Genomic DNA, 26,531 nt, shown 5'->3' on the forward strand with positions numbered 1-26,531 from the left:
AGAAGTGTGCCCAAAGTAAACTGCCTGTTACTCAGGCCCAGAAGCTAGGATATGCATATAATTGGTAGATTTGGATAGAAAACACTCTAACGTTTCTACAACTGTTAGAATAATGTCTGGGAGTATAACAGAACTGATATGGCAGGCAGAAACCAGAGGACAAACCATCCCCAAAAATGTTTTTACGCATATCACTGTTTCCAATGGCTGTCATATTTATTATGAGGCAAAAACCTCCCAGATTGCAGTTCCTAGGGCTTCCACTAGATGTCAACAGTCTTTAGAAAGAGTTTCGGGCTTGTTTTTGGAAAAATTAGCTAGAATTTGTAGTTTTTCTAAGTGGCTCCCATTTTGGCTGTTGTGTTTTCATGCCCGTGAATGAGAGTGCGTTCTTTGTTGTTTATCTCCGGTAAAGACAATAACTATTCTCCGTCTTAAATGTTATCGTTTATTTACGTATTAGGGTACCTGAGGTTTGATTATAAGCGTTGTTTGACTTGTTTGGAGAAGTTTATTGGTAACGTTTGGGATTCATTTTGTATGCATTTTGAAGGAGGGAAACCGGTGGATTATTGAATGAAGCACACCAGCTAAACTGAGTTTTTGGGGATATAAAGAAGGACTTTATCAAACAAAAGGACCATTTGTGATGTAGCTGGGACCTTTTGGAGTGCCAACAGAAGATGATCTTCAAAAAGGTAAGGCATTTATTATATCGCTATTTCTGACTTTCGTGGTGCACCTGCAAGGTTGAAACATTCTTTTCATGCTTTTGTATGCGGGGCGCTGTCCTCAGAAAATCGCATGGTGTGCTTTTGCCAAAAAGCCTTTTTGAAATCTGACACAGCGGCTGGATTAACAAGAAGTTTAGCTTTATTTTGAGGTATGACACTTGTATTTTCATGAATGTTAAATATTTATATTTCTGTATTTTGAATTTCGCGCTCTGCAATTTCACCGGATGTTGTTGAGGTGGGTCGCTAGCGGAACGCCTGCGCCAGAAAGGTTAAATCTCTTTTTGTAACGTGTTGAGGCCAGACGAATTACCAGGACGTGTACTCTGAGCATGCGGTGAGCAACTGGCAAATGTCTTCACTGGCATTTTCATTTTCAACACTAAGGTAATCTGCCTAAATGACTACTGACTCGTAGCACTCACGTCTATAGCCATGAAATGCTTTGAAAGGCTGGTCATGGCTCACAAACACCACCATCATCCCAGAAACACTAGACCCACTCCAATTTGCATACCGCACCAACAGATCCACAGATGATGCAATCTCTATTGCACTCCACACTGCCCTTTCACACCTGGACAAAAGGAACACCTATGTGAGAATGCTATTCATTGACTACAGCTCAGCGTTCAACACCATAGTGCCCTCAAAGCTCATCACTAAGCTAAGGATCCTGGGACTAAACACCTCCCTCTGGAACTGGATCCTGGACTTCCTGACGGCCGCCCCCAGGTGGTAAGGGTAGGTAACAACACATCCGCCACGCTGATCCTCAACACAGGGGCCCTGCTCCCTCCTATACTCCCTGTTCACTAATGACTGCAAGGCCAGGCACAACTCCAACACCATCATTAAGTTTGCTGATGACACAACAGTGGTAGGCCTGATCACCGACAATGATGAGACAGCCTATAGGGAGGTCAGAGACCGGACCGTGTGGTGCATGGATAACAACCACTCCCTCAACGTGACCAAGACAAAGGAGACTATTGTGGACTACAGGAAAAGGAGGAACGAGCACGCCCCCATTCTCATCGACGGGGCTATAGTGGAGCAGGTTGAGAGCTTCAAGTCCCTTGGTCCCCATCACCACCAAACGAACATGGTCCAAGCACACCAAGACAGTTGTGAAGAGGGCACGACAAAACCTATTCCCCCTCAGGAGACTGAAAAGATTTGGAATGGGTCCTCAGATCCTAAACAGGTTTAACAGCTGCACCATCGAGAGCATCCTGACGGGTTGCATCACTGCCTGGTATGGCAACTGCTCGGCATCTTACCGCAATGCACTGCAGAGGGTAATGCGTACGGCCCAGTACATCACCGGGGCCAAGCTTCCTGCCATCCAGGACCTCTATACCAGGCGGTGTCAGAGGAAGGCCCTAAAAATTGTCAAAGACTCCAGCCACCCTAGTAATAGACTGTTCTCTCTGCTACCGCACGGCAAGCGTTACCGGAGTGCCAAGTCTAGGTCCAAGAGGCTCCTAAATAGCTTCTACCCTCAAGCTATAACACTTCTGAACAGCTAATCAAATGGCTACCCAGACTATAGTCACTACCTACATGTAGATATTACCTCGACACCGGTGACGACGCACATTGACATCGACTCTGTACCGGTACCACCTGTATATAGTCTCCACATTGACTCGGTACCGGTACCCCCTGTATATAGCCTCCACATTGACTCTGTACCGGTACTCCCTGTATATAGTCTCCACATTGACTCTGTACTGGTACTCCCTGTATATAGTCTCCACATTGACTCTGTACTGGTACTCCCTGTATATAGTCTCCACATTGACTCTGTACTGGTACTCCCTGTATATAGTCTCCACATTGACTCTGTACTGGTACTCCCTGTATATAGTCTCCACATTGACTCTGTACTGTATATAGTCTCCACATTGACTACTGGTACTCCCTGTATATAGTCTCCACATTGACTCGGTACCGGTACTCTATAATCATGTTTTATTCTGAGCTCTTACTTTTTTGGGGGGTATTTTCTCAAAACGACATTGTTGATTTTTATTTCATTTTTTTTAAGCTATCCGTTTGAGATAAAACTTTACTAAATATAATCACGTCACCAAATAATTGATTAAAACACACTATTTTGGAAAGAAGGTCTACAGTAGCCTCAGCAGTACTCTGTAGGGTAGCACCATGGTGTAGCTGGAGGACAGCTAGCTTCTGTCCTCCTCTGGGTACATTGACTTCAATACAAAACCTAGTTCTTACCTTCAAAACCTTCAATACAAAACCTTCAATACAAAACCTGGTTCTTACCCCCTTCCATAGACTTACACAGTAGACTTACACAACCCATCAGAGATCTTGCAGCCTGAGCTGACATGTTGTCCACTCAATCTGATAATGAATCTAGTACTGAAAGCATAAGCTACAGCTAGCTAGCACTGCAGTGTATAAAATGTGGTGAGTAGTTAACTCAGAGAGAGAAAGACAATAGTTGAACAGTTTTGAACAAATACATTTCTTCAGAAATTAACATTTCAGTTTCAATTACTTAGCAAATGCAGCAATCTAATTTAGCCTACTAAAACACCCTGTTCAAACAGAGGGATGCTATGTTAGCTAGCTGGCTATGACTATACAACACAACACAACACTGGAACACTTTCAAGTCAAAGTAAGCTTTTAGTTTTACTAATTTATTGCCACCAGGGCCCGCCGGTGTAACTGCTTACTGACTGTACACTAACGTTACTGCATGATTGTAGCGGGTTTACTAACACGTTAGTTCTATTAGCTATGCTGACTATGACGTTACTTTAGCTAATATGGGGACAACGATGTAGGCTGTGTGTAGCGGTTATGATATGGTTTGTAACGTTTTTTTTTCACCTGGTCACATACAATTGATGTGTTGTGCATTGAAGTAAACAAGCGAAGGGAAAAGGTGAGAGGAGGAGAGCTCATAGATGCAAGAAGGAATACAACGTGGCAGCTATGAAAGTAAACTGTGTTTTCTGCGCGATGAGAGTTGTATTGATTACGCCAATTCTGTTGAAAAAAAGTTTCTTACAATGGAAGCAATTGGAACAAGACGGGGATAAACATACCTAAATGTGTCCGAGAGAAACTCTCGTTTGCAACTGTTGGACTAATGATTACACCATATATCAGCTAGATGCAGGCAAGAGTGTGCAAGGCGGTATTTAATGTATCAATTTCTCTCGACCTGTGTGCACCTGTTGTAAACTTTCATTCATAGCCTAGAATGTAGCAACCTCATGATGGGTATAGTGAAAATGTTAGTATCATGTAGTAGCTTAACCCTATTGCTGTTACATTGGACTGGGTGAATGGAATATGAACGACAGTCATCCAATATGCTGTAATAAAGGCCATGCTCATGAATAAATAAAAAGAATGGTCCTCCCTCATCTTAAACACCACTGACCGCCACTGTGTTGAACACTGAGCTGTAATCAATTAACAGCATTCTCACATAGGTGTTCCTTTTGTCCAAGTGGGAAAGGGCAGTATGTAGTGCTATAGAGATTGCGTCATCTGAGGATCGGTTGGGGCGGTATGTGAATTGAAGTGGGTCCAGGGTGCCTGTGATGATGGTGATGTGAACCATGACCAGCCTTTCAAAGTATTTCATGGCTACAAATGTGAGTCCTACAGGGCGATAGTCATTTAGACCGGTTACCTTGGCATTCCTGGGCAAAGGGTAGTCATTACAGACTGGGTCAGGGAGAGGTAGAAAATGTCAGTGAAGACACTTGCCAGCTTGTCAGTACATGCTCCGAGTACACGTCCTGATAATCCATCTGGCCCTGCGGCCTTGTGAACGTTAACCCGTTTAAAAAAGTTCTTACTCACAATGGCTACGGAGAGCGTGATCACACAGTCATCCGGAACAGCTGGTGTTCTCACGCATGGTTCAGTGTTGCTTGCCTTGAAGCAAGCGTATAAGGCATTTTGCTCATCTGGTAGGCTCGTGTCACTGGGTAGCTCGTGGCTGGGTTTCCCTTTGTAATCTGTGATAGTTTGAAAACCCTGCCACATCCGACGAGCGTCAGAGCCGGTGCAGTAGGAGTTGATCAAAGTCCTGTATTGATGCTTTGCCTGTTTGATGGTTCGTCAGAGGGCCTACTGGGATTTCTTATAAGCCTCCGGGTAAGTGTCACTCTAGCTTTAAGAAGCAGCTTTAGCCTTTAGCTCAGTGGGATGTTGCACGTAATCCATGGCTTCTGGTTGGGATATGTACATACGGTCACTGTGGGGACGACGTCGTCGATTCACTTATTAATGTCGCCGGTGACTGATGTGGTAAACTCCTCAATGCCATCTGATGAATCCTGGAACATACAGTGCATTCGGAAAGTATTCAGACCCCTTTAATTTTTCCACATTTTATTACATTACAGCCTTATTCAAAAATGTATTCAATAAATTAAATTTAAAAAAATATATATCTTTTTTTTCTCTTCATCAATCTACACACAATACCCCATAATGACAAAGCGAAAACAGGTTTAAACAAATGTATTAAACATAAAAAACAGAAATACCTTATTTACATAAGTATTCAGACCCTTTGCTTTGAGACTTGAAATTGAATTCAGGTGCATCCTGTTTCCAGCGATCATCCTTGAGATTTTTCTACAATTTCATTTGAGTCCATCTGTAGTAAAATCAAACGAATGGACATGATTTGGAAAGGCACACACCTGTCTATATAAGGTCCCACAGTTGACAGTGGATGTCAGAGCAAAAACAAAGCCATAAAGTCGAAGGAATTGTACGTAGAGATATGAGACAGAATTGTGTCGAGGCACAGATCTGGGGAAGGGTACCAAAACATTTCTGCAGCATTGATGATCCCCAAGAACACAGTGGCCTCCATCATTCTTAAATGGAAGAAGTTTGGAACCACCAAGACTCTTCCTAGAGCTGACCGCTCGGCCAAACTGAGCAAACGAGGGAGAAGGGCCTTGGTCAGGGAGATGACCAAGAACTGATGGTCACTCTGACAGAGCTCCAGAGTTACTCTGTGGAGATAGGAGAACCTTCCAGAAGGACTGCTATCTCTGCAGCACTCCACCAACCAGGCCACTCCTCAGTAAACAACACATGACAGCCCACTTGGAGTTTGCCAAAAGCACCTAAAGACTCTTAGACCATGAGAAACATGACACTTGGCCTGAATGCCAAGCGTCATGTCTGGAGGAAACTTTGCATCATCTCTACGGTGAAGCATGGTGGTGGAACCACTAGTCAGGAACGAGGGAAAGATGAACAGAGCAAAGTACAGAGAGATCCTTGATGAAAACCTGCTCCAGAGCGCTCAGGACCTCAGACTGGTGCAAAGATTCACCTTCCAACAGGACAACAACCCTAAGCACACAGCCAAGACAACGCAGGAGTAGCTTCGGGACAAAACTCTGAATGTCCTTGAGTGGCCAGAGCCCGGACTGGAACCCGATAGAACATCTCAAATCAAATAGCATTTGTCACATGCGCTGAATACAACAGGTGTAGACCTTACAGTGAAATGCTTACTTACAAGCCCTTAACCAACAATGCAGTTTTAAGAAAATACCCCCCAAAAGTAAGAGATCAGAATAAAAAAATTATTATAGAGCAGCAGTAAATAACAATATCGGGGCTATATACAGGGGGTACCGGTACAGAGTCAATGTCAATGTGCAGGGGCACCGGTGTCGAGGTAATTGCATGTAGGTAGAGTTATTATAGCGTTCCGGGGGGGCTGGATTTTTTTTCTCCCTCTGGTTACACATTTAACATGCTGATAGAAATTAGTTAAAACTGATTTAAGTTTCCCTGCATTGAAGTTCCCGGCCACTAGGAGCACCACCTCTGGATGAGCATTTTCCTGTTTGCTTATGGTGGTTTACAGCTCATTGAGCGCGGTTTTAGCACCAGCATCGGTCTGTGTAGACAGCTACAAAAAATACAGATGAAAACTAGGTAGATAGTGTGGTCTACAGCTTATCATGAGATACTCTACCTCAGGCAAGCAAAACCTCAAGCGTTCCTTAGATATCGTGCACCAGCTATTGTTCACATATATGCATAGGCCCCCACCCCGTGTCTTACCAGAGGCTGCTGTTCTGTCCTGCCAATGGAGTGTAAAACCCGCCAGCCCTATGTTCTTAATGTCGCTGTTCAGCCACGACTCGGTGAAACGTAAGATATTACAGTTTTTAATGTCCCGTTGGTAGGATACGTGCTTTCAGCTCATCCTATTTATTTTCCAGCGATTGAACCTTAGCTAGCAGGACAGAGGGGAAGGGCAGATTAGCCACTCGTCACCTGATCCTCACAAGGCACCTGGATTTTTTTCCACTAAATCTCAGTTTCCTTCTCCAGCGAATCACGGGTATCTGGGCCTGGTGGGGTGTCTAGTATTATATCACTCCAGTCCGACTTGTTGAAGAACTCCTCGTTCCAGTTTGAGGTGAGCAATCGCAGTTCTGATGTCCAGAAGCTCTTTTCAGTCTTAAGGGATGGTAGCAGCAACATTATGTACAAAACAAGTTACAAACAACGCGAAAAAACTAACAAAATAGCACAGTTGGTTGAGAGCCGATAAGACGGCATCCCTCCCCTCCGGCGCCATCGTAATCAAGTTCTCTTTCTCTGGAGTAGAGGTCGACCGATTAATTAGGGCCGATTTCAAGTTCATAACAATCGGTAATCGGCATTTTTTGGACGCAGATTATGGCCCATTACATTGCATTCCACGAGGAAACTGCGTGGCAGGCTGACTACCTGTTATGCGAGTGCAGCAAGGAGCCAAGGTAAGGTGCTAGCTAGCATTAAACTTACAAAAAAAACAAATCAAGCTTCACATAATCACTAGTTAACTATACATGGTTGATGATATTACTAGGTTAACTAGCTTGTCCTGCATTGCATATAATCAATGTGGTTCCTGTTCATTTATCATCGAATCACAGCCTACTTCGCTAAACGGGGGATGATTTAACAAAAGGGCATTCGTGAAAAAAAGCACAATCGTTGCACGAATGTACCTAACCATAAACATCAATGCCTTTCTTAAAAACAATACACAGAAATATATATTTTTAAACCTGCACATTTAGTTAAACGAAATTCATGTTATCATTGGCAATATTAACTAGGGAAATTGTGTCACTTCTCTTGCGTTCTTTGCATGCAGATTCAGAGTATATGTAACAGTTTGGGCCGCCTGGCTCGTTGCGAACTAATTTGCCAGAATTTTACATAATTATGACATAACATTAAATATTGCTGTTACATTTGCACAGCCTTCAGACTTAGGGTTGCCGCCCGTCCGATAAAATATGGAACAGTTCCGTATTTCACTGAAAGAATAAACGTTTTGTTTTCTAAATGATAGTTCACGGATTTGACCATATTAATGACCAACGGCTCGTATTTCTGTGTTTATAATATTATTATTAAGTCTATGGTTTGATATAGCAGTCTGACTGAGCGGTGGTAGGCAGCAGCAGGCTCGTAAGCATTCATTCAAACTTTACTGCGTTTGCCAGCAGCTCTTAGCAAAGCTTGCTTCACAGCGATGTTTATGACTTCAAGCCTATCAACTCCTGAGATTAGGCTGTCAATACTAAAGTGCCTATTAGAACATCCAATAGTAAAAGGTATATGAAATACAAATGGTATAGAAAGATAGTCGACCCGTCATAATTCCTATAATAACTACAACCTAAAACTTCTTAACTATATATATATTGAACCACCAGCTTTCATATGTTCCCATGTTCTGAGCAAGGAACTTAAACGTTAGCTTTTTTACATGGCACATATTGCACTTTTACTTTCTTCTCCAACACTGTGTTTGCATTATTTAAACCAAACTGAGCACGTTTCATTATTTATTTGAGACTAAATTGATTTTATTTATTCATTAAGTTAAAATAAAAAGTGTTCGTTGTTCATTCAGTATTGTTGTAATTGTCATTATTAAAAATATATATAAAAATAACTAAAACAATACATCGGCAGATTAGTATGGGCTTTTTTTGGTACTCCAATAAATCAGTATCGGCGTTGAAAAATCATAAGTCGGTCGACCTCTACTCTGGAGAGACCTGAAAATAGCTGTGCAGCGACACTCCCCATCCAACTTGACAGAGCATGAGAGGATCTGCAGAGAGGAATGGGAGAAACTCCCCAAATACAGGTGTGCCAAGCTTGTAGCGTCATAACTAAGAAGACTCGAGGCTGTAATCGCTGCCAAAGGTGCTTCAACAAAGTACTTAGTAAAAGGTATGAATGCTTATGTAAATGTGATTTCAGATGTTTATTTTTGATAAATGTGGGAAAAAAACAGTTTTTGCTTTGTCATTATGGGGTATTGTGAATAGATTGATTAGGGGGGAAAAAACAATTTAATCCATTTCAGAATAAGGTTGTAACGTAACAAAATGTGGAAAAAGTCAAGCGGTCTGAATACTTTCCAAATGCATTGTATTTCAGTCTGTGCTAGCAAAACAGTCCTATAGTTTAGCATCCCATTCATCGGACCACTTCCTTATTGAGTGCGTCACTGGTACTTCCTGTTTGACATTTTGCTTGTAAGCAGGAATCAGGAGAATAGAGTTATGGTCAGATTTGCCAAATGGAGGGCGAGGGAGAGCTTTGTATGCTGTGTGTGGAGTAAAGATGATCTAGAGTTGTTTTATTTGCACAGGTGACATGCTGGTAGAAATGAGGTAAAACAGATTTCAGTTTTCCTGTCTATGTGCAGTTATCAGTCCCAGCGAGAGGGGTAACCGCTGCTAAAACTGTATTTGTCCTGCTTATCTGTCCAGTGTGATTCAGACGGGTTGGCACCGTCACCCAGACAGCCTCTTCAGGCCGTGATGATCAGACCCCCCCCCCCCCCATGGCGCCTGAAAGGTTTCGATAGTGTAACCATGTGATTCTGACTCCACGTCTACAGCCTTTAAAGATAACAACGATTAAGACAACGTAATAATTCCATGCAGAAGCGTTAAAAAAATAAACAAATTCATTGGACCAATGACTGGAAGTGAATGTTAGCAGTACATAAAGTTTGACATGAAAACACAAATCGTAGTGAATTTCAGTTCTCAACAAACACATAGCATAACTGTTTTACGGTCATTCAAATCCATTTAAAAGTTTTTCAAAAATGATCAACAGCCACTGTATTACTTTACCGACGACTGGTCGCGTTTTTAATGTTAATCCTGTAGAATCACCAACAGCCCTGGTCCAATGAATGTGTTTATTTCCCAACGCTGCCGCATGGAATTATTATGTCGTCTTAACCTGTATTTTTTTCGACCTAGGTTTCTGTGTGTGAAGCCATGGGAACTGTCACTTCACAGAGAACATCAATGACCACAGCACAAAGTACTGTGTTACTGTTAAATCATTTTAGTATTTTGACTACCCTTTCCTCCACAGGCAGAATAACAGCCCTAGACCAGTATAAGCCCCAAAGCGGGCCAATGGAGAGTGTTCTGGCTACAAGGACACAGCTGCCCTGTTCTCTCACAGCTGAGTCGAAAACAATCCCTACCCCCTCCTCAGAATGACATCACCGATGTTTAGCAGGATCAATCTGGCTCAAAAACATGCGGCCTCCGGATGACAACAGTAAATGTTAGGGAAAGGGTTTCCCTCAAGAGCCGCACTTTCGCCTGTATATCAAGCAGCAGCCCATGTCCGTTTCCAGGATATAAAAAAGAATCACACAAAAGGGTACTGTACACATTGGCCACTCAGGGTCCTGTTATTGTGTTTCTTCAGGTCAAGCTGTGCTGTTGTATTCAGCTAGCCACAACACGATGAAAGAGAATCTGTCCATGTGCTTGTTGTTACCTCAAACTACTTGTCCATTGTAAAGCAGTTGAAGCTGCTGTGTATGCAGGTAATGCAACGTTTTTCCGTCTTGTAGCATGTAGAATATCGACATGGATCTGTTCAGCTTGTCTTCTTCACAATTGTGAGTTAACCTGCACAAGGGCTCTTGTCCGATAGGTCTGATACAGGATCTGGGAATCAGTGATTGCAAATTGCATTAAGCAAACAGGCTCTGTCAAGTGTGTTGATAAATTGATAATATCCCTCCTCTTCTGGGAAGATTCCTCAGTCACTCAGCAGTTCGGTAGCTACCCAGGTAAATATAGCATCTGGGAGTTCGCCTAGGCCATGGAAGTGGGCAGAAGATAACCAATGCTTTGCTGCGTTTCTCATCTCACAAGTGCTTTCCACCAGTACAAGGTCACATACATATGCATCCACATCCGTGTCTGATAATGCTGAGAAAGCCTGATCAGATCCTCTTTTCAAGGAATGCCGTGTTGAGGACTCAATGTCCACTGTGGGAATTGACTGTATCATAGCATGCAGACTACCCAAGGTTGTGTTGAGTGCTAGAGCTCCAGACATCCAGAGTTTCCACACTCCGCCACAGCCTGAGGGGTAGTGAGGGAGATCATATCCGAGCAATCTTGTAGAGACAACAGGAATGTCTAAATCGTGAAGGATTTGGTTTGTGTACGCAGAGAATCCCTCTTCGAATTCTGAAGTCATTCCAGCGGGGTTTGGCGGGTAAGAAAAAGCAATCAAGGTGGATATTGGATAACACCTGGGAAACAAACATTCTACAATGCTTTGGGAAACAATTAACCAGGCCAAAGGTCACCGAAAGGTTAAACAGTGAGGTGTTCAGGTCACATCATGCCATCTTTCCATGAAGGTCAACAAGTAACTCTGTAAGGCGTGTTTCCTACAGTATTTTATTACTTATGTATTAACAATATTATGTGGCACCTGCATGACAGTGTCTCCTTTAAAAAGGCAGCGCATGCTATCTTGCAAGCTATCAATGACTTGTTTTGCAACATGTTGATATGTGTTTGAAATAAACTATGAATTGCTCCTGCTCTCTGGTAACAATTCTAGAGATTTGAATTCATGTATTTTTTTGTCCTTTATTTAATCAGGAAAAGTCAATGAGATTTACATGTATTTTCCAAGTGAGCCCTGGTCAATATGATAAAAGTGCTAATTAGGTACATTAGGTGGTTTTCTTTGTAAACAGCATACCAGATATTATTGATGCAGTATGGCTATGCATGGGATGGAGGGAAAAGGTGTAGGGGATGGGACTTCAAGATAAAGTTACTACCTTTAGAGTAAGAACTAAGAATCCTATCTACTGCCATTTCCTGGAAGAGCAGATTGTATCACATTGCTTGCCCAGGCCGGAATAGAAAATATCGAGCCATGGGGAAACATCAGAAACACAGACAGATAGGGTTTCTAATGGTTTCTAATGGATCCACGTCACAACGTACAGCCCAGGGACAGTGAGACATGGCTATATGGTTTCTAATGGATCCATGTCACAACGTACAGCCCAGGGACAGTGAGACATGGCTATATGGTTTCTAATGGATCCACGTCACAACGTACAGCCCAGGGACAGTGAGACATGGCTATAGGTTCAGCTTTCTCAATGTTTATTTACCCTTCCTTCCTGCCCCACTGAGAAGATTACAGGCCAAGTCAATCACCCTGTTGATATTGGGGAAGAGGATCCTTGCACTGACAACACAGACAGTACATGCTGTGACAGCAGCGTGTCAGTTAGCACATAACATAACCAGCACAGCGGACTCAAACTGTTCAGACATGGGTGGCTCTCCATTTCACAACACATCTCCCATGAAACGTTACGCTGCTGGTTTTAGTCTCCCCCTTTCCTCAAGAGTAAATAGAATCAGAGCAGGGTTTGAGATGAATGGTGTCACACTGCTGGCACCCTCTGGCCATGACAGGAAATACACTGCTGGCACCCTCTGGCCACGACAGGAAATACACTGCTGGCACCCTCTGGCCACGACAGGAAATACACTGCTGGCACCCTCTGGCCACGACAGGAAATACACTGCTGGCACCCCCTGGCCACGACAGGAAATACACTGCTGGCACCCCCTGGCCACGACAGGAAATACACTGCTGGCACCCTCTGGCCACGACAGGGAATACACTGCTGGCACCCCCTGGCCACGACAGGAAATACACTGCTGGCACCCCCTGGCCACGACAGGAAATACACTGCTGGCACCCCCTGGCCACGACAGGAAATACACTGCTGGCACCCTCTGGCCACGACAGGAAATACACTGCTGGCACCCTCTGGCCACGACAGGAAATACACTGCTGGCACCCTCTGGCCACGACAGGAAATACACTGCTGGCACCCTCTGGCCACGACAGTAAATACACTGCTGGCACCCTCTGGTCACGACAGGAAATACACTGCTGGCACCCTCTGGCCACGACAGGAAATACACTGCTGGCACCCTCTGGTCACGACAGGAAATACACTGCTGGCAACTCCCTGCGTTGGGCAGAAGCACCACTACTAAAGGATTTTGCAGGTTTAAAGCTTATTCCCTGCAATTCTACACATTGTCATGGAGTGCAAAGACAATTTAGCAGTTTTAAAGCAACTTTTCTTGCAATTCTATACATTTTGCCATGTATAATGTGTATTCATGTGATATTTAAGTGTCAAAATAAATGACAATATCTCTGGCCTAAAATAAATTACTTAAAAAAAAAAAAAACAGCTGACATGGGCTCGGTGATCTGGACATGGGCTCGGTGATCTGGACATTTTCTGACAAGTTATAAATAGCTCTCTAAGGTATTCAATGACTAACATGACAAGAGGAACTGATGATTCACTACCCAGTCCCCTCCCCCCCCGCCGACCACTCACGCCCCTCACAGTTTAGGAACCACTAAGCAAAGGATGTGGCTCTGGGCTTTAAATGGATTTCACATCTCTGTTCCCTCCCTCTCTAGCTCAGGATAGAACACATGCCAATGTTCCATTCAGAGAACACTAAATTCTCCACGTATGTGACTACTGTTACAAAATAGAAGAAAGTTTCATTTCTTCCGTGTCAAGCGGACAGCTGAGTCAATACCATGTGTGTGGTGACATTTGAGAAAGGATCTGATTAATCAACTGCAGTTCTCACAGACCACTTGTCACTAGTTAGAGAATAAGAACAGAGTGGAGTGAGGAACGGAGCATAATTTGACTGGAGCGGATTTTTTAAAAAACTATTGGAGCGTCGATCTTCTCTTTCGATCAAATTTTGCTCCAGTTTCATTCCAGGGGCACTCAGCCACGAGCTCTGGGAATACTCTGCCCAGCATATTTAACTTCCTTCATCACTGTTCTTTTAAATTAGGCCTATTCTGTTTATTTATCTAGCCTACCCCAGCATTAATGAGCAGAGATGTTGATATGAGTGGATCATGAAATAAGTCACAGCCTGTGTCATCGATGGCAAGACAACGCGGCAGCACACGCAGCAGCATCAGAGACATTTGACAAAAAAAAAAAGAGGAGTACATTTGTAACAGAAGTTTTTTTAATCAACTGTAAAATGTGAGCGCAACAGAGCCACAGTTACAACGGAAGTATCTGATCATCAACAGATTAGAGGGAAGTTGTTTTTTAAACACAGGTAGGCCCTGGTTCAATAGAATTAGCTAATTCGTACAAATTCATAAAAACAAAAATGTGCATTTTGGTCTTCATTCTGAATTAGGCGAGCGTGATGGGCAATACCCTGTGAAAGTAACCACCCCTTCCACTATACTTGCGTATCTCGTCCCCTAATTTTTTGAATGGGTTTCACAATTACATCGAAACATTTGTGAAAACACAGTAATTTAAGACATACACTGAGTACACCAAACATTTTGTCTTCAGAACGGCTTCAGTTCATCGGGGGCATGGACTCTACAAGGTGTCGAAAGCGTTCCACAGGGATGCTGACCCTTGTTGACGCCAATGTTTCCCACAGTTGTCCTTTGGGTGGTGAACCATTATTGATACACATGGGAAACTGTTGAGCGTGTAAAAACCCAGCAGCGTTGCAGTTCTTGACACAAACCGGTGCGCCTGGCACCTATTACTATACCCAGTTCAAAGACACTTAAATATTTTGTCTTGCACATTCACCCTCTGAATGGCACACATACACAATCCATGTCTCAATTGTTTTGAGGCTTAAAAATCCTTCTTTAACCTGTCTCCTCCCCTTCATCTACACTGATTGAGGTGGATTTAACAAGTGACTTCAATAAGGGATCATAGCTTTCACCTGGTCCGTCTATGTCATGGAAAGAGCAGGTGTTCTTCAAACTTTTGACTGGTACTGTATATAATTATATTTGTGTTTGTGGGTGAATTTACTCCTGCCAGATGTCTTTTATTTTTTAGCTTAAAAAGACCATTGCACTACGTTTTTGCCCATTGAAGACCATTCAAAAAGCATACAAAAGTTCAAACACTACAAGGCTGGGGGGGGGGGGGGGGGCAGTCACTTCCACAGCATATCACCTTAGAGATTTAGTGTTCCTCAAAGTTAAACCACTGAGCTTTCGGTTTGGAAAATCTTCAAAAAGAGGACATCTGTGTAGGCTAAATAAACATTGGGGGGGTCCTCTGGTTACACCAGAGAGTCCAGAGTGTTAATAGCGGCACCCAGGTAAGGTTGTAAAATTTCCGGAACTTTCAATAAATTCCAGAAATCCTGGTTGGAGGATTACATATTTCCTGCCAATCCCCTCCTGATTCCGGGAACCATACAACCGGGATTTCGGGAAAACCATGGAATTGATTGAAAGTTCCCATCATTTTGCAATTCTACACCAAGCAACTTTTGACAGGGTGTCGAAAGCAGGGTAGCCTAATCCTATACATACTCCAGACATAGGGACGTGTGTGACGTGACACCGACACCACGTATCTCCCTCAACATTTTTTAGACCCCCGACACCTCAGGCAACATAACTGATAGACTGTTGTTATTAGAGAAGCAGTTCTGTGATTGACTCAAGTGCCATCCATGTTTGTATGTTTACCATCACTGTGTTCAAATGTGTGGATCAGAACATTTAGTTCCTGCATTAGAAGCTGCCATTTAACCGAAACAAATGCTGACCGAGATGTGTGGCTTTGAAATTGATTTCCCCCTTGTGAAGATTACAAATCATCACATAGAAACCTGACATCCAGGCTGCATCACAACCGGCCGTGATTGGGTGTCCCATAGGGCAGCGCACAATTGGCCAAGCGTCGTCCGTGTTTGGTCGGTGTAGGCCGTCATTGTAAATAAGAATTCGTTTTTTAACTGACTTGCCTAGTTAAATAAAAGGTACAATTTACAATGAATAAAATAAATATTTTTTATTTTAAATGTGATTGTAATGCCATCCCCGTGGATGGCAAGAAGAAGGAAAGACACAGCTACTGTGAGAAGGCAGTCACAGGCTGTGGAAAATAAGTTTATTTCAAAACACTCAAGACTTGTCTCTCTCTCCATGGTCAGGGACAACAGTGTGTATAAATTACAGGAGGCTCTGTGAAACAAGTGACTCAACACATGTGTCTAATGACAGTGACTGTGTTGAGCCACGAGTCAGAAGTACTCTATCCAGACCAGCGAGCCATCATGAAAACCTTTGTAATGCCTGGCGCCTCAGACATCTGTAGCATGTGTCCCTAATGTACAATAATAATAAATAATAATAATATTGCCAATTAGCAGATGCTTTTAGCCAAAAGCGACTTATACAGTCATGTAGCTATTTATTGTTCCCTTATTTTATCAGGTAAGTTGACTTACAAAATATTATGTACAGGTGGTCCTGGGAATCAAACCTACTATCCTGGCGTTGCAAGCACCCCGCTCCGCTAACTGAGCCACAGAGCACCCCGCTCCGCTAACTGAGCCACAGAGCACCCCGCTCCGCTAACTGAGCCACAGAGCACCCCGCTCCGCTAACTGAGCCACAGAGCACCCCGCTCCGCTAACTGAGCCACAGAGCACCCCGCTCCGCTAACTGAGCCACAGAGCACCCCGCTCCGCTAACTGAGCCACAGAGCACCCCGCTCCGCTAACTGAGCCACAGAGCACCCCGCTCCGCTAACTGAGCCACAGAGCACCCCGCTCCGCTAACTGAGCCACAGAGCACCCCGCTCCGCTAACTGAACTACAGAGGACCATGTTCCACTGACTGAACTACAGAGGACCATGTTCTACTAACTGAGCTACAGAGGACCATGTTCTACTAACTGAGCTACAGAGGACCACGTTCTACTAACTGAGCTACAGAGGACCACGTTCTACTAACTGAACTACAGAGGACCACGTTCTACTAACTGAACTACAGAGGACCACGTTCTACTAACTGAACCACAGAGGACCACGTTCTACTAACTGAACTACAGAGGACCACGTTCTACTGACTGAACTACAGAGGACCACGTTCTACTGACTGAACTACAGAGGACCACGTTCTACTGACTGAACTACAGAGGACCACGTTCTACTGACTGAACTACAGAGGACCCCGTTCTACTGACTGAACTACAGAGGACCCCGTTCTACTGACTGAACTACAGAGGGCCATGTCCTACTAACTGAACTACAGAGGACCACGTTCTACTAACTGAACTACAGAGGACCACGTTCTACTGACTGAACTACAGAGGACCACGTTCTACTAACTGACCTACAGAGGACCACGTTCTACTAACTGAACTACAGAGGACCACGTTCTACTGACTGAACTACAGAGGACCACGTTCTACTGACTGAACTACAGAGGACCCCGTTCTACTAACTGAACTACAGAGGACCACATTCTACTAACTGAACTACAGAGGACCACATTCTACTAACTGAACTACAGAGGACCATGTTCTACTAACTGAACTACAGAGGACCATGTTCTACTAACTGAACTACAGAGGACCACGTTCTACTAACTACAGAGGACCACATTCTACTAACTGAACTACAGAGGACCATGTTCTACTAACTGAACTACAGAGGACCATGTTCTACTAACTGAACTACAGAGGACCATGTTCTACTAACTGAACTACAGAGGACCACGTTCTACTAACTGAACTACAGAGGACCACATTCTACTAACTGAACTACAGAGGACCACGTTCTACTAACTGAACTACAGAGGACCACGTTCTACTAACTGAACTACAGAGGACCACGTTCTACTAACTGAACTACAGAGGACCACGTTCTACTAACTGAACTACAGAGGACCATGTTCTACTAACTGAGCTACAGAGGACCACGTTCTACTGACTGAACTACAGAGGACCATGTTCTACTGACTGAACTACAGAGGACCGTGTTCTACAGAGGACCATGTTCTACTGACTGAACTACAGAGGACCATGTTCTACTGACTGAACTACAGAGGACCATGCTCTACTGACTGAACTACAGAGGACCATGTTCTACTAACTGAGCTACAGAGGACCATGTTCTACTGACTGAACTACAGAGGACCATGTTCTACTGACTGAACTACAGAGGACCATGCTCTACTGACTGAACTACAGAGGACCATGTTCTACTAACTGAACTACAGAGGACCATGTTCTACTAACTGAACTACAGAGGACCATGTTCTACTAACTGAACTACAGAGGACCACGTTCTACTAACTACAGAGGACCACATTCTACTAACTGAACTACAGAGGACCATGTTCTACTAACTGAACTACAGAGGACCATGTTCTACTAACTGAACTACAGAGGACCATGTTCTACTAACTGAACTACAGAGGACCACGTTCTACTAACTGAACTACAGAGGACCACGTTCTACTAACTGAACTACAGAGGACCACGTTCTACTAACTGAACTACAGAGGACCACATTCTACTAACTGAACTACAGAGGACCATGTTCTACTAACTGAACTACAGAGGACCACGTTCTACTAACTGAACTACAGAGGACCACATTCTACTAACTGAACTACAGAGGACCACGTTCTACTAACTGAACTACAGAGGACCACGTTCTACTAACTGAACTACAGAGGACCACGTTCTACTAACTGAACTACAGAGGACCATGTTCTACTAACTGAGCTACAGAGGACCACGTTCTACTGACTGAACTACAGAGGACCATGTTCTACTGACTGAACTACAGAGGACCGTGTTCTACAGAGGACCATGTTCTACTGACTGAACTACAGAGGACCATGTTCTACTGACTGAACTACAGAGGACCATGCTCTACTGACTGAACTACAGAGGACCATGTTCTACTAACTGAGCTACAGAGGACCATGTTCTACTAACTGAGCTACAGAGGACCATGTTCTACTAACTGAGCTACAGAGGACCATGTTCTACTAACTGAGCTACAGAGGACCATGTTCTACTAACTGAGCTACAGAGGACCACGTTCTACTGACTGAACTACAGAGGACCACGTTCTACTGACTGAACTACAGAGGACCACGTTCTACTGACTGAACTACAGAGGACCACGTTCTACTGACTGAACTACAGAGGACCACGTTCTACTGACTGAACTACAGAGGACCACGTTCTACTGACTGAACTACAGAGGACCACGTTCTACTGACTGAACTACAGAGGACCACGTTCTACTGACTGAACTACAGAGGACCACGTTCTACTAACTGAGCTACAGAGGACCATGTTCTACTAACTGAGCTACAGAGGACCATGTTCTACTAACTGAGCTACAGAGGACCATGTTCTACTGACTGAACTACAGAGGACCATGTTCTACTGACTGAACTACAGAGGACCATGTTCTACTGACTGAACTACAGAGGACCGTGTTCTACAGAGGACCATGTTCTACTGACTGAACTACAGAGGACCATGTTCTACTGACTGAACTACAGAGGACCATGCTCTACTAACTGAACTACAGAGGACCATGTTCTACTAACTGAGCTACAGAGGACCATGTTCTACTAACTGAGCTACAGAGGACCATGTTCTACTAACTGAGCTACAGAGGACCATGTTCTACTAACTGAGCTACAGAGGACCATGTTCTACTAACTGAACTACAGAGGACCACGTTCTACTAACTGAGCTACAGAAGACCACAATACGTAGTGCACAATAGAAGACCAGCAGTGTTGACACTTAGGGCCAATTCCATTTAAAATCTATCAATTCCAGAAAGTAAATCTCTATTTAAGAAGCCCTATAAAAATAAGTATATACATAACTGCTGTATAATCTGCAACTGCTGGTCAAAACCCTTTTTCTACCGCAGTAGATTGGGTTCAAGAGAGTTCAGTTGTGTTAAGCAATGGTCTTTGACAGAGTAGATTGTCTTTCGCGGGTTAGAATGTCTTTGACGGGGTAAATTGTCTTTGACGGGGTAAATTGTCTTTGACGGGGTAAATTGTCTTTGATGGAGTAGATTTTATAGAGCCACCTATTTTCTAAATTCCCAAATTCCAATGTCAACGGACTAAGCAACACTCCTTTAAATGTTTTCAGGATCAAATAACACGTTTTGGTTCTGTTTTGTTGTTGTATTGAGTGCCAGGGAAAACAAACTACTCCTTAGGACATTTAAAGTATTTTTAGTTTTTTACCAAATAGGCTTATGGTTTGTTTGCTGAAACTCTGAAGACCATTTCCTATCAGCGTAATGTGGGAAAACACTGATCTATCAAAGACAAAGATAAATGATTTCAATGCCTAGGTATCATCTTATCCCTACCCCACCCACCACTATCCTATCTTCTTTAGAGGGTGATTTGATTTACAGACTTACCCCTTATCACTAAATGCATTAGAATCGATTAAATGTTGAAATGAAGCTATTATTAAAGCATTGATTAAAATATCAAGTTTATTGAAGGAAGGAGATAGAGGAAACAGATTCCCGAATAGAAGGGAACTGGAAAATACGAGCCGAGATAACATAAACTATTCTATATGTTCTTCACACACTGAAACAAACACACACACATTCTCTCTCTCACTTGACATTTCATGACATTTCATTTGACAGTTTGAATTAATTTGCATGGCTGTCAATATCTTCATATCAAAAACATGATCACCAACCAGGTTCCAACCTGCCCTTTTAATAACAGCTCTATGAGCATGCTTCCCATGCCCCGATAACTCTGAATAGTCTTGTGCACTCCCCAAATACACTCAGGAAAGCCAATTAAAATACACCACTCACTGCTTTTGATTCTATATTCAGAAACACTAGATAGCCTCCTCATGAACAGACAAGAGATTGTAGGTGTCCAGACATTGCATAGGCTCCCAAAATTAGACTAGTGATGCAGTTTATTTGTGAGAATATGGTCACTTATAGCACAGTGTTCTATATTCAGGAGGACAACTATTGGCTGAAATAGGGTAAGGGTTGTAAATGATCTATTCTTCAACATGATTATCCCTGGTGATGCTTTTTGACATTTCAGTCTAATTTTAGAGGAGTGCCAATTTCATTACAACCTGTTGCCATGCAACACCTGACGTGTGGTAGGTGAGACGCAAACTGGCAAAGCTAATGTTATACATAATTGCTATGATAATATTAAATGTGACACAATTATTAATTATGACAATCATCAACTACAGTTGTGCATTAAAAGCAGAACAGAAACACGTATGTAGCAAAAAGAGCGTTGATGTCATGAAGATAATAGGCTAATTAGTGATATCTTGAATTAGCTATGATCACTCAGAAAATCGAATAGGTAAATTATGCGCGTGCTGTACCCTGGACGATAAGCAGACGCTCATTTCAGCTCGTGCCTAATGTATCTGGGAAGTGCCGTACATAAAGTTCTGTAAGGACACTCGGGGTTACGTAACCATAAACAACCCAAAGTGAAATGCATAGCTAATCCTCACTAGATAATAACGGGCTGAGTCGGGGACAGGTAAAATCTTACCGTATCTGTTGGGCTCTCTGCTGTACTCGAGGATAGGAACATAATCTTGTGGGTCTATGGAGTCGCCTTCAGCCCCTCCGCTATCAGGTACGGGATCCTTTTTGACCCCGTCGTCACCCTGACCGACACGGACGACCACAAACCTCTCGCTCATGTCCCTCCTGCGTCTGCCCTTGTGACACTTCTCACCGTGGAGAAAAACTTCAGGCTGAAACCGGTTTTGCGTTGTGATTGAAACTCCCAGTCCGGTCGACTAGCGGGATGACAATGTACAGGACACGCGCTAATCCTTCGATTGATTACACTCGAGGCGTGTCCATCCCTTAGTGTTCTCTCATTGGCTGGGGGGCTCCCAGACCGGTGCGAAATATAATTCGAATTGGGTAATTGGTTATGAAAGACCTGTTAATGTCTATGTTGATGAATTGATATAACACAAAGTATTGTTTGTCATGTTTTGGGCAATTAGAACAGCTATATCCACCCTACTTTTATTGAAACGTGAATAACTTGATATAAATAAATGCACTCTCTATGAGAAAAATATTGTATGAGCAAAATACTGTGCAAAATACTGTGCTCACTGGGTCTACAAAAATATGAAAGCAATATGTAAAGTGTTGGTCTCATGTTTCATGAGCTGAAATAAAAGATCGCCGAAAATTTCCATACGCTCAAATCAAATCAAGTTTATTTTATATAGCCCTTCGTACATCAGCTAATATCTCGAAGTGCTGTACAGACACCCAGCCTAAAACCCCAAACAGCAAGCAATGCAGGTGTAGAAGCACGGTGGCTAGGAAAAACTCCCTAGAAAGGCCAAAACCTAGGAAGAAACCTAGAGAGGAACCAGGCTATGAGGGGTGGCCAGTCCTCTTCTGGCTGTGCTGGGTGGAGATTATAACAGAACTATGCCAAGATGTTCAAAATGTTCATAAGTGACAAGCATGGTCAAATAATAATCATGAATAATTTTCAGTTGGCTTTTCATAGCCGATCATCAAGAGTTGAAAATAGCAGGTCCGGGACAGGTGGCGGTTCCATAACCGCAGGCAGAACAGCTGAAACTGGAAAACCTTATTTTGAGCACATTCGTGTTTACATCCCTGTTAGTGAGCATTTTACCATTTGTCAAGATAATCCATCCACTTGACAGATGTGGCATATCAAGGAGCTGATTAAACAGCATGATCATTATAATGGCCAGTCTAAAATGTGCTGTTTTGTCATGCAACACAATGCCACAGATGTTTCAAGTGCTGAAGGAGCGTGCATTTGGCATGCTAACTGTAGAAATGTCCACCAGAGTTGTTTCCAGATAATTGAATGTTAGTTTCTCTACCATAAGCCAGCTCCAACGTCGTTTTAGAGAATTTGGCAGTACGTCCAACCGGCCTCAAGACGGCAGACCACCTGTAACCACGCCAGCCCAGGACTTCCACATTCGGCTTCTTCACCTGTAGCGGGGGGGCCTGGCTCCCAAGTGGGTGGGCCCATGTCCTCTCAGGCCCACCCATGGCTACGCCCCTGCCCACCCATGTGAAATCCATACATTAGGGACTTATTGAATTTTTCTAAATTGACTGATTTGTATTTTTTTTATTTAACGTTTACTTAACTAGGCAAGTCAGTTAAGAATACAATCTTATTTACAATGACGGCCTACCAGTAGGCAAAAGGCCTCCTGCGGGGACGGGGGTTGGGATTAAACATTTAAAATAAAATAAAAATATAGGACAAAACACACATCACAACAAGAGAGACACCACAACACTACATATAGAGAGACCTAAGATGTGTGTGCTTTGGGGACCTTTAACAGAATGTGTCTGGCAGAACGGATGTTGTATGTGGAAGATGAGGGCTGCAGTAGGTATATCAGATAGAGGGGAGGGAGGCGAATGTGAACTGTAACTCCGAAAAATCTTTGAAATTGTTGAATGTTGCGTTTATATATTTTGTTCAGTACTCATTCAAGGGATACATAAATAAACCACGTCTGTTTGTTTTTTGTTCGCGTTCATGATAGGCTAATTCTCCCTTGGGTCTAACAAAGTCCTAACAACAAAACTGCCCGCTAAAACACGACAAACAAGTTTGAGTGGCATTTAATCAAACATTGAATAGTGAGTGTGAGGTTTAGGAGACATTAGCACTCACCTCTTATATCCTGTGTTCCCAATACAGACAGCAACTCTACGCCACCACAACATGTTAGCTGAGCGTAGACTTTCCTTAGTCTCCATCATAGGGCTACTGCTGAAAGTACAGTAGATGAGTGCTGAGACCGCTACCTCGCTCTACAACCAAGTTACATGAATGGTGGGAGCAAACCAAAGTGAAGAAATTCATCAGCTCTGGGAAGACAGTGGAAGTTTATGAAAGCCCTTATTTATTGTTAAAAACAAAAAACCATGCTCGGCATTTAGCCTTCATTGGGCGGGGGGGGGGGGGGGTGGCCTGCTGGATTTGGAGACTACTCATTTAGCCTTCATTGGGGGTTTAGCCTACTGGATTTGGAGACTACTCATTTAGCCTTCATTGGGGGTTTAGCCTACTGAATTTGGAGACTACTCATTTAGCCTTCATTGGGGGTTTAGCCTACTGGATTTGGAGACTACTCATTTAGCCTTCATTGGGGGTTTAGCCTACTGGATTTGGAGACTATTCATTTAGCCTTTCTTTGGGGATTTAGCCTATTCATTTTGCCTTCATTTTAACAGTGTGTTTTATACTCCATTTTATACGGAATTGTAACTAGGCCCACGAGACTAGAGTTTACAAGTGAAGGAGTGAAGGAGGCTTTTATCTGTCTTTTGAGTCACGTGCATGTAGACTGTTTGTAAACCATGCCTAGGGACTATATCATTTTGAATATTTTTGGGGAAGGTGTCTGCTACTCAGAAGTAGACACTGCTAGGACATATAATTAAAATGTCTGAAATAGACAGATCCATTTGGATCTAATACACAAAGGGAATCAATCCACCCACAATCCAGACAGAGAAACATTTTATGTGGTTTTATTCTGTGAGTTCCTTCCTCGAAGACTTGCTGTATTACTGGGTGGATCCGCTAGTCCAGGTCTCAGTGAAGGCCTTCATTTTGGTAGCTTGTCATTCAGCACTCCTCCTAGGATGCTAAATTTACTCCCAGTTTACTCAATTAAACTTAAGTGGTAGCTGGTATCAATTACTGTAGGCGGTAAAGTGTTCCTTATTTTAGATAGTTGTGATAGAGATTAGAACACGGGCAAGGAACAGACGTGCCAGTGGTTGCAGACGGCCACACCCAAATGTGGCAGATGAAAGTGTGAAAATACATCTCTATGGTCAAATTACAGTAGCTCAAGCCACAATTATTTTGGGAAATTATACAGTATGTAATGCATAGGCATCTGTGTCGCCTAACAGAAATCAAGCCTAATTGTACCTTGAGGATGAGACAGTAGGGTATAGGACCAAAGAAAAAACTGCAAAAGCAGAGACTATCCAGGAGAGACTGACCGCAATACACCAAATTTTAGTTCTGGGCTAACCCGGGATGAAAGATTACAACACTGGAAAGGAGTTGATAAGAACATCTAGCCTAAGACATGATGCTGTCCTCTGTAGGTCCTACTGTATATTTCATTGTCACTATTCATAACAGCACCAGACTGTGCACTGCTCTCTGAGGAGTCGTAACTAACACGGTTGCTAACTAACACGGTTGCTACCCCTAATTTTCTCTTGACACTCTAGTGCTCTCAGATGGCTGTTGTCATAGTGACTCGACTCTTCAGAGAAGGAAATAAAACAAATTGGCTTCCTGACAGTCACTTAATAGGGGATTGTTAGGTGGTTGGAGGATGCATTTGTCCTACTTAACCCAGCACTTTAGTTTTGCTCTACTGTTAAGAGGAGGGAGTTGTTATTGGGTTATATGGGGATTTATGCCTTAACATAAATGCAGCATTTATGTTGTTGTGATACATAACTCAGGCTTGTCTTTGTACAGCTTTAGGATTAATTGGTTATGAAATACTTACTTGTGGTTAAGAGCGGTGGGACAATAACTGCACGGTTTCTGGTTTGAATCCCTGAGTCGACTAGGTGAAAACGTGTTATTGTGCCCTAGAGCAAGGGACGTAACCCTAGTTGCTTTGGATAAGAGTGTCTGTGAAATGACTAAAATGTAAATCTAGTAGGGGAGGTTACTGGGCAGGATAAGGAGACTTATGTTATTTTGCTGGCTTTTGTTTTGATCCTATATTAGGCCAAGGGTTGCAATCTTGCAGATGGGATCCTGTCTGTAACTGGATCCCAGGGGTGTTCTCTGTTCAGAGGGGACTGCTGTGTGTGTGTGTGTGTGTGTGTGTGTGTGTGTGTGTGTGTGTGTGTGTGTGTGTGTGTGTGTGTGTGTGTGTGTGTGTGCGTGCGTGCGTGCGTGCGTGCGTGCGTGCGTGCGTGCGTGCGTGCGTGCGCCAATGGCTGTATTGACTGGCTATGTAAATGCATGAGCAGGCATCCTCCAGCATCTGGTTATGAAATGTGGTGGATCAGGGTCCTCAGATGTTTCCTCTCTGGTGCAGCCAAGTCAGCAGCAGCAGTAGGGTCAGTGTGGGCTTTTGTCCCACCGGCCCCCATGCCTCTCTGTGGGCTGTGTGACAGTGGTGATGGCCCCGGCCCCCACACCTCTCTGGGGGCTGTGTGTCAGCGGTGATGGCACCGGCCCCCACACCTCTCTGGGGGCTGTGTGACAGCGGTGATGGCCCCAGCCCCCATGCCTCTCTGGGGGCTGTGTGACAGTGGTGATGGCCCCGGCCCCCACACCTCTCTGGGTACTGTGTGACAGCGGTGATGGCCCCAGCCCCCACACCTCTCTGGGGGCTGTGTGACAGCGGTGATGGCCCCAGCCCCCACGCCTCTCTGGGGGCTGTGTGACAGCGGTGATGGCCCCGGCCCCCACACCTCTCTGGGTACTGTGTGA

General features: G+C 43.6%; 1 protein-coding gene across 4 annotated transcripts in view; it reads right to left on the minus strand.

The window, feature by feature from the left end:
• Positions 1-21,852, minus strand: part of LOC139583301 (solute carrier family 12 member 7-like) — a 127,550-nt gene extending 105,698 nt beyond the window's left edge. Inside the window, exon 1 of one of the 4 annotated variants that reach the window (XM_071414212.1) lies at positions 21,561-21,852. In XM_071414212.1, the coding sequence (XP_071270313.1) occupies positions 21,561-21,714 (154 nt within the window). In that variant the 5' untranslated portion in view covers positions 21,715-21,852. The remainder of the gene's footprint in view (positions 1-21,560) is intronic. The other 3 variants (XM_071414210.1, XM_071414215.1, XM_071414214.1) reach the window with 3 other exon arrangements.
• Between the last annotated feature and the right edge of the window lie 4,679 nt (positions 21,853-26,531).

This window comes from Salvelinus alpinus, chromosome 8, assembly GCF_045679555.1.
Source record: "Salvelinus alpinus chromosome 8, SLU_Salpinus.1, whole genome shotgun sequence".
Classification (NCBI taxonomy): domain Eukaryota; kingdom Metazoa; phylum Chordata; class Actinopteri; order Salmoniformes; family Salmonidae; genus Salvelinus; species Salvelinus alpinus.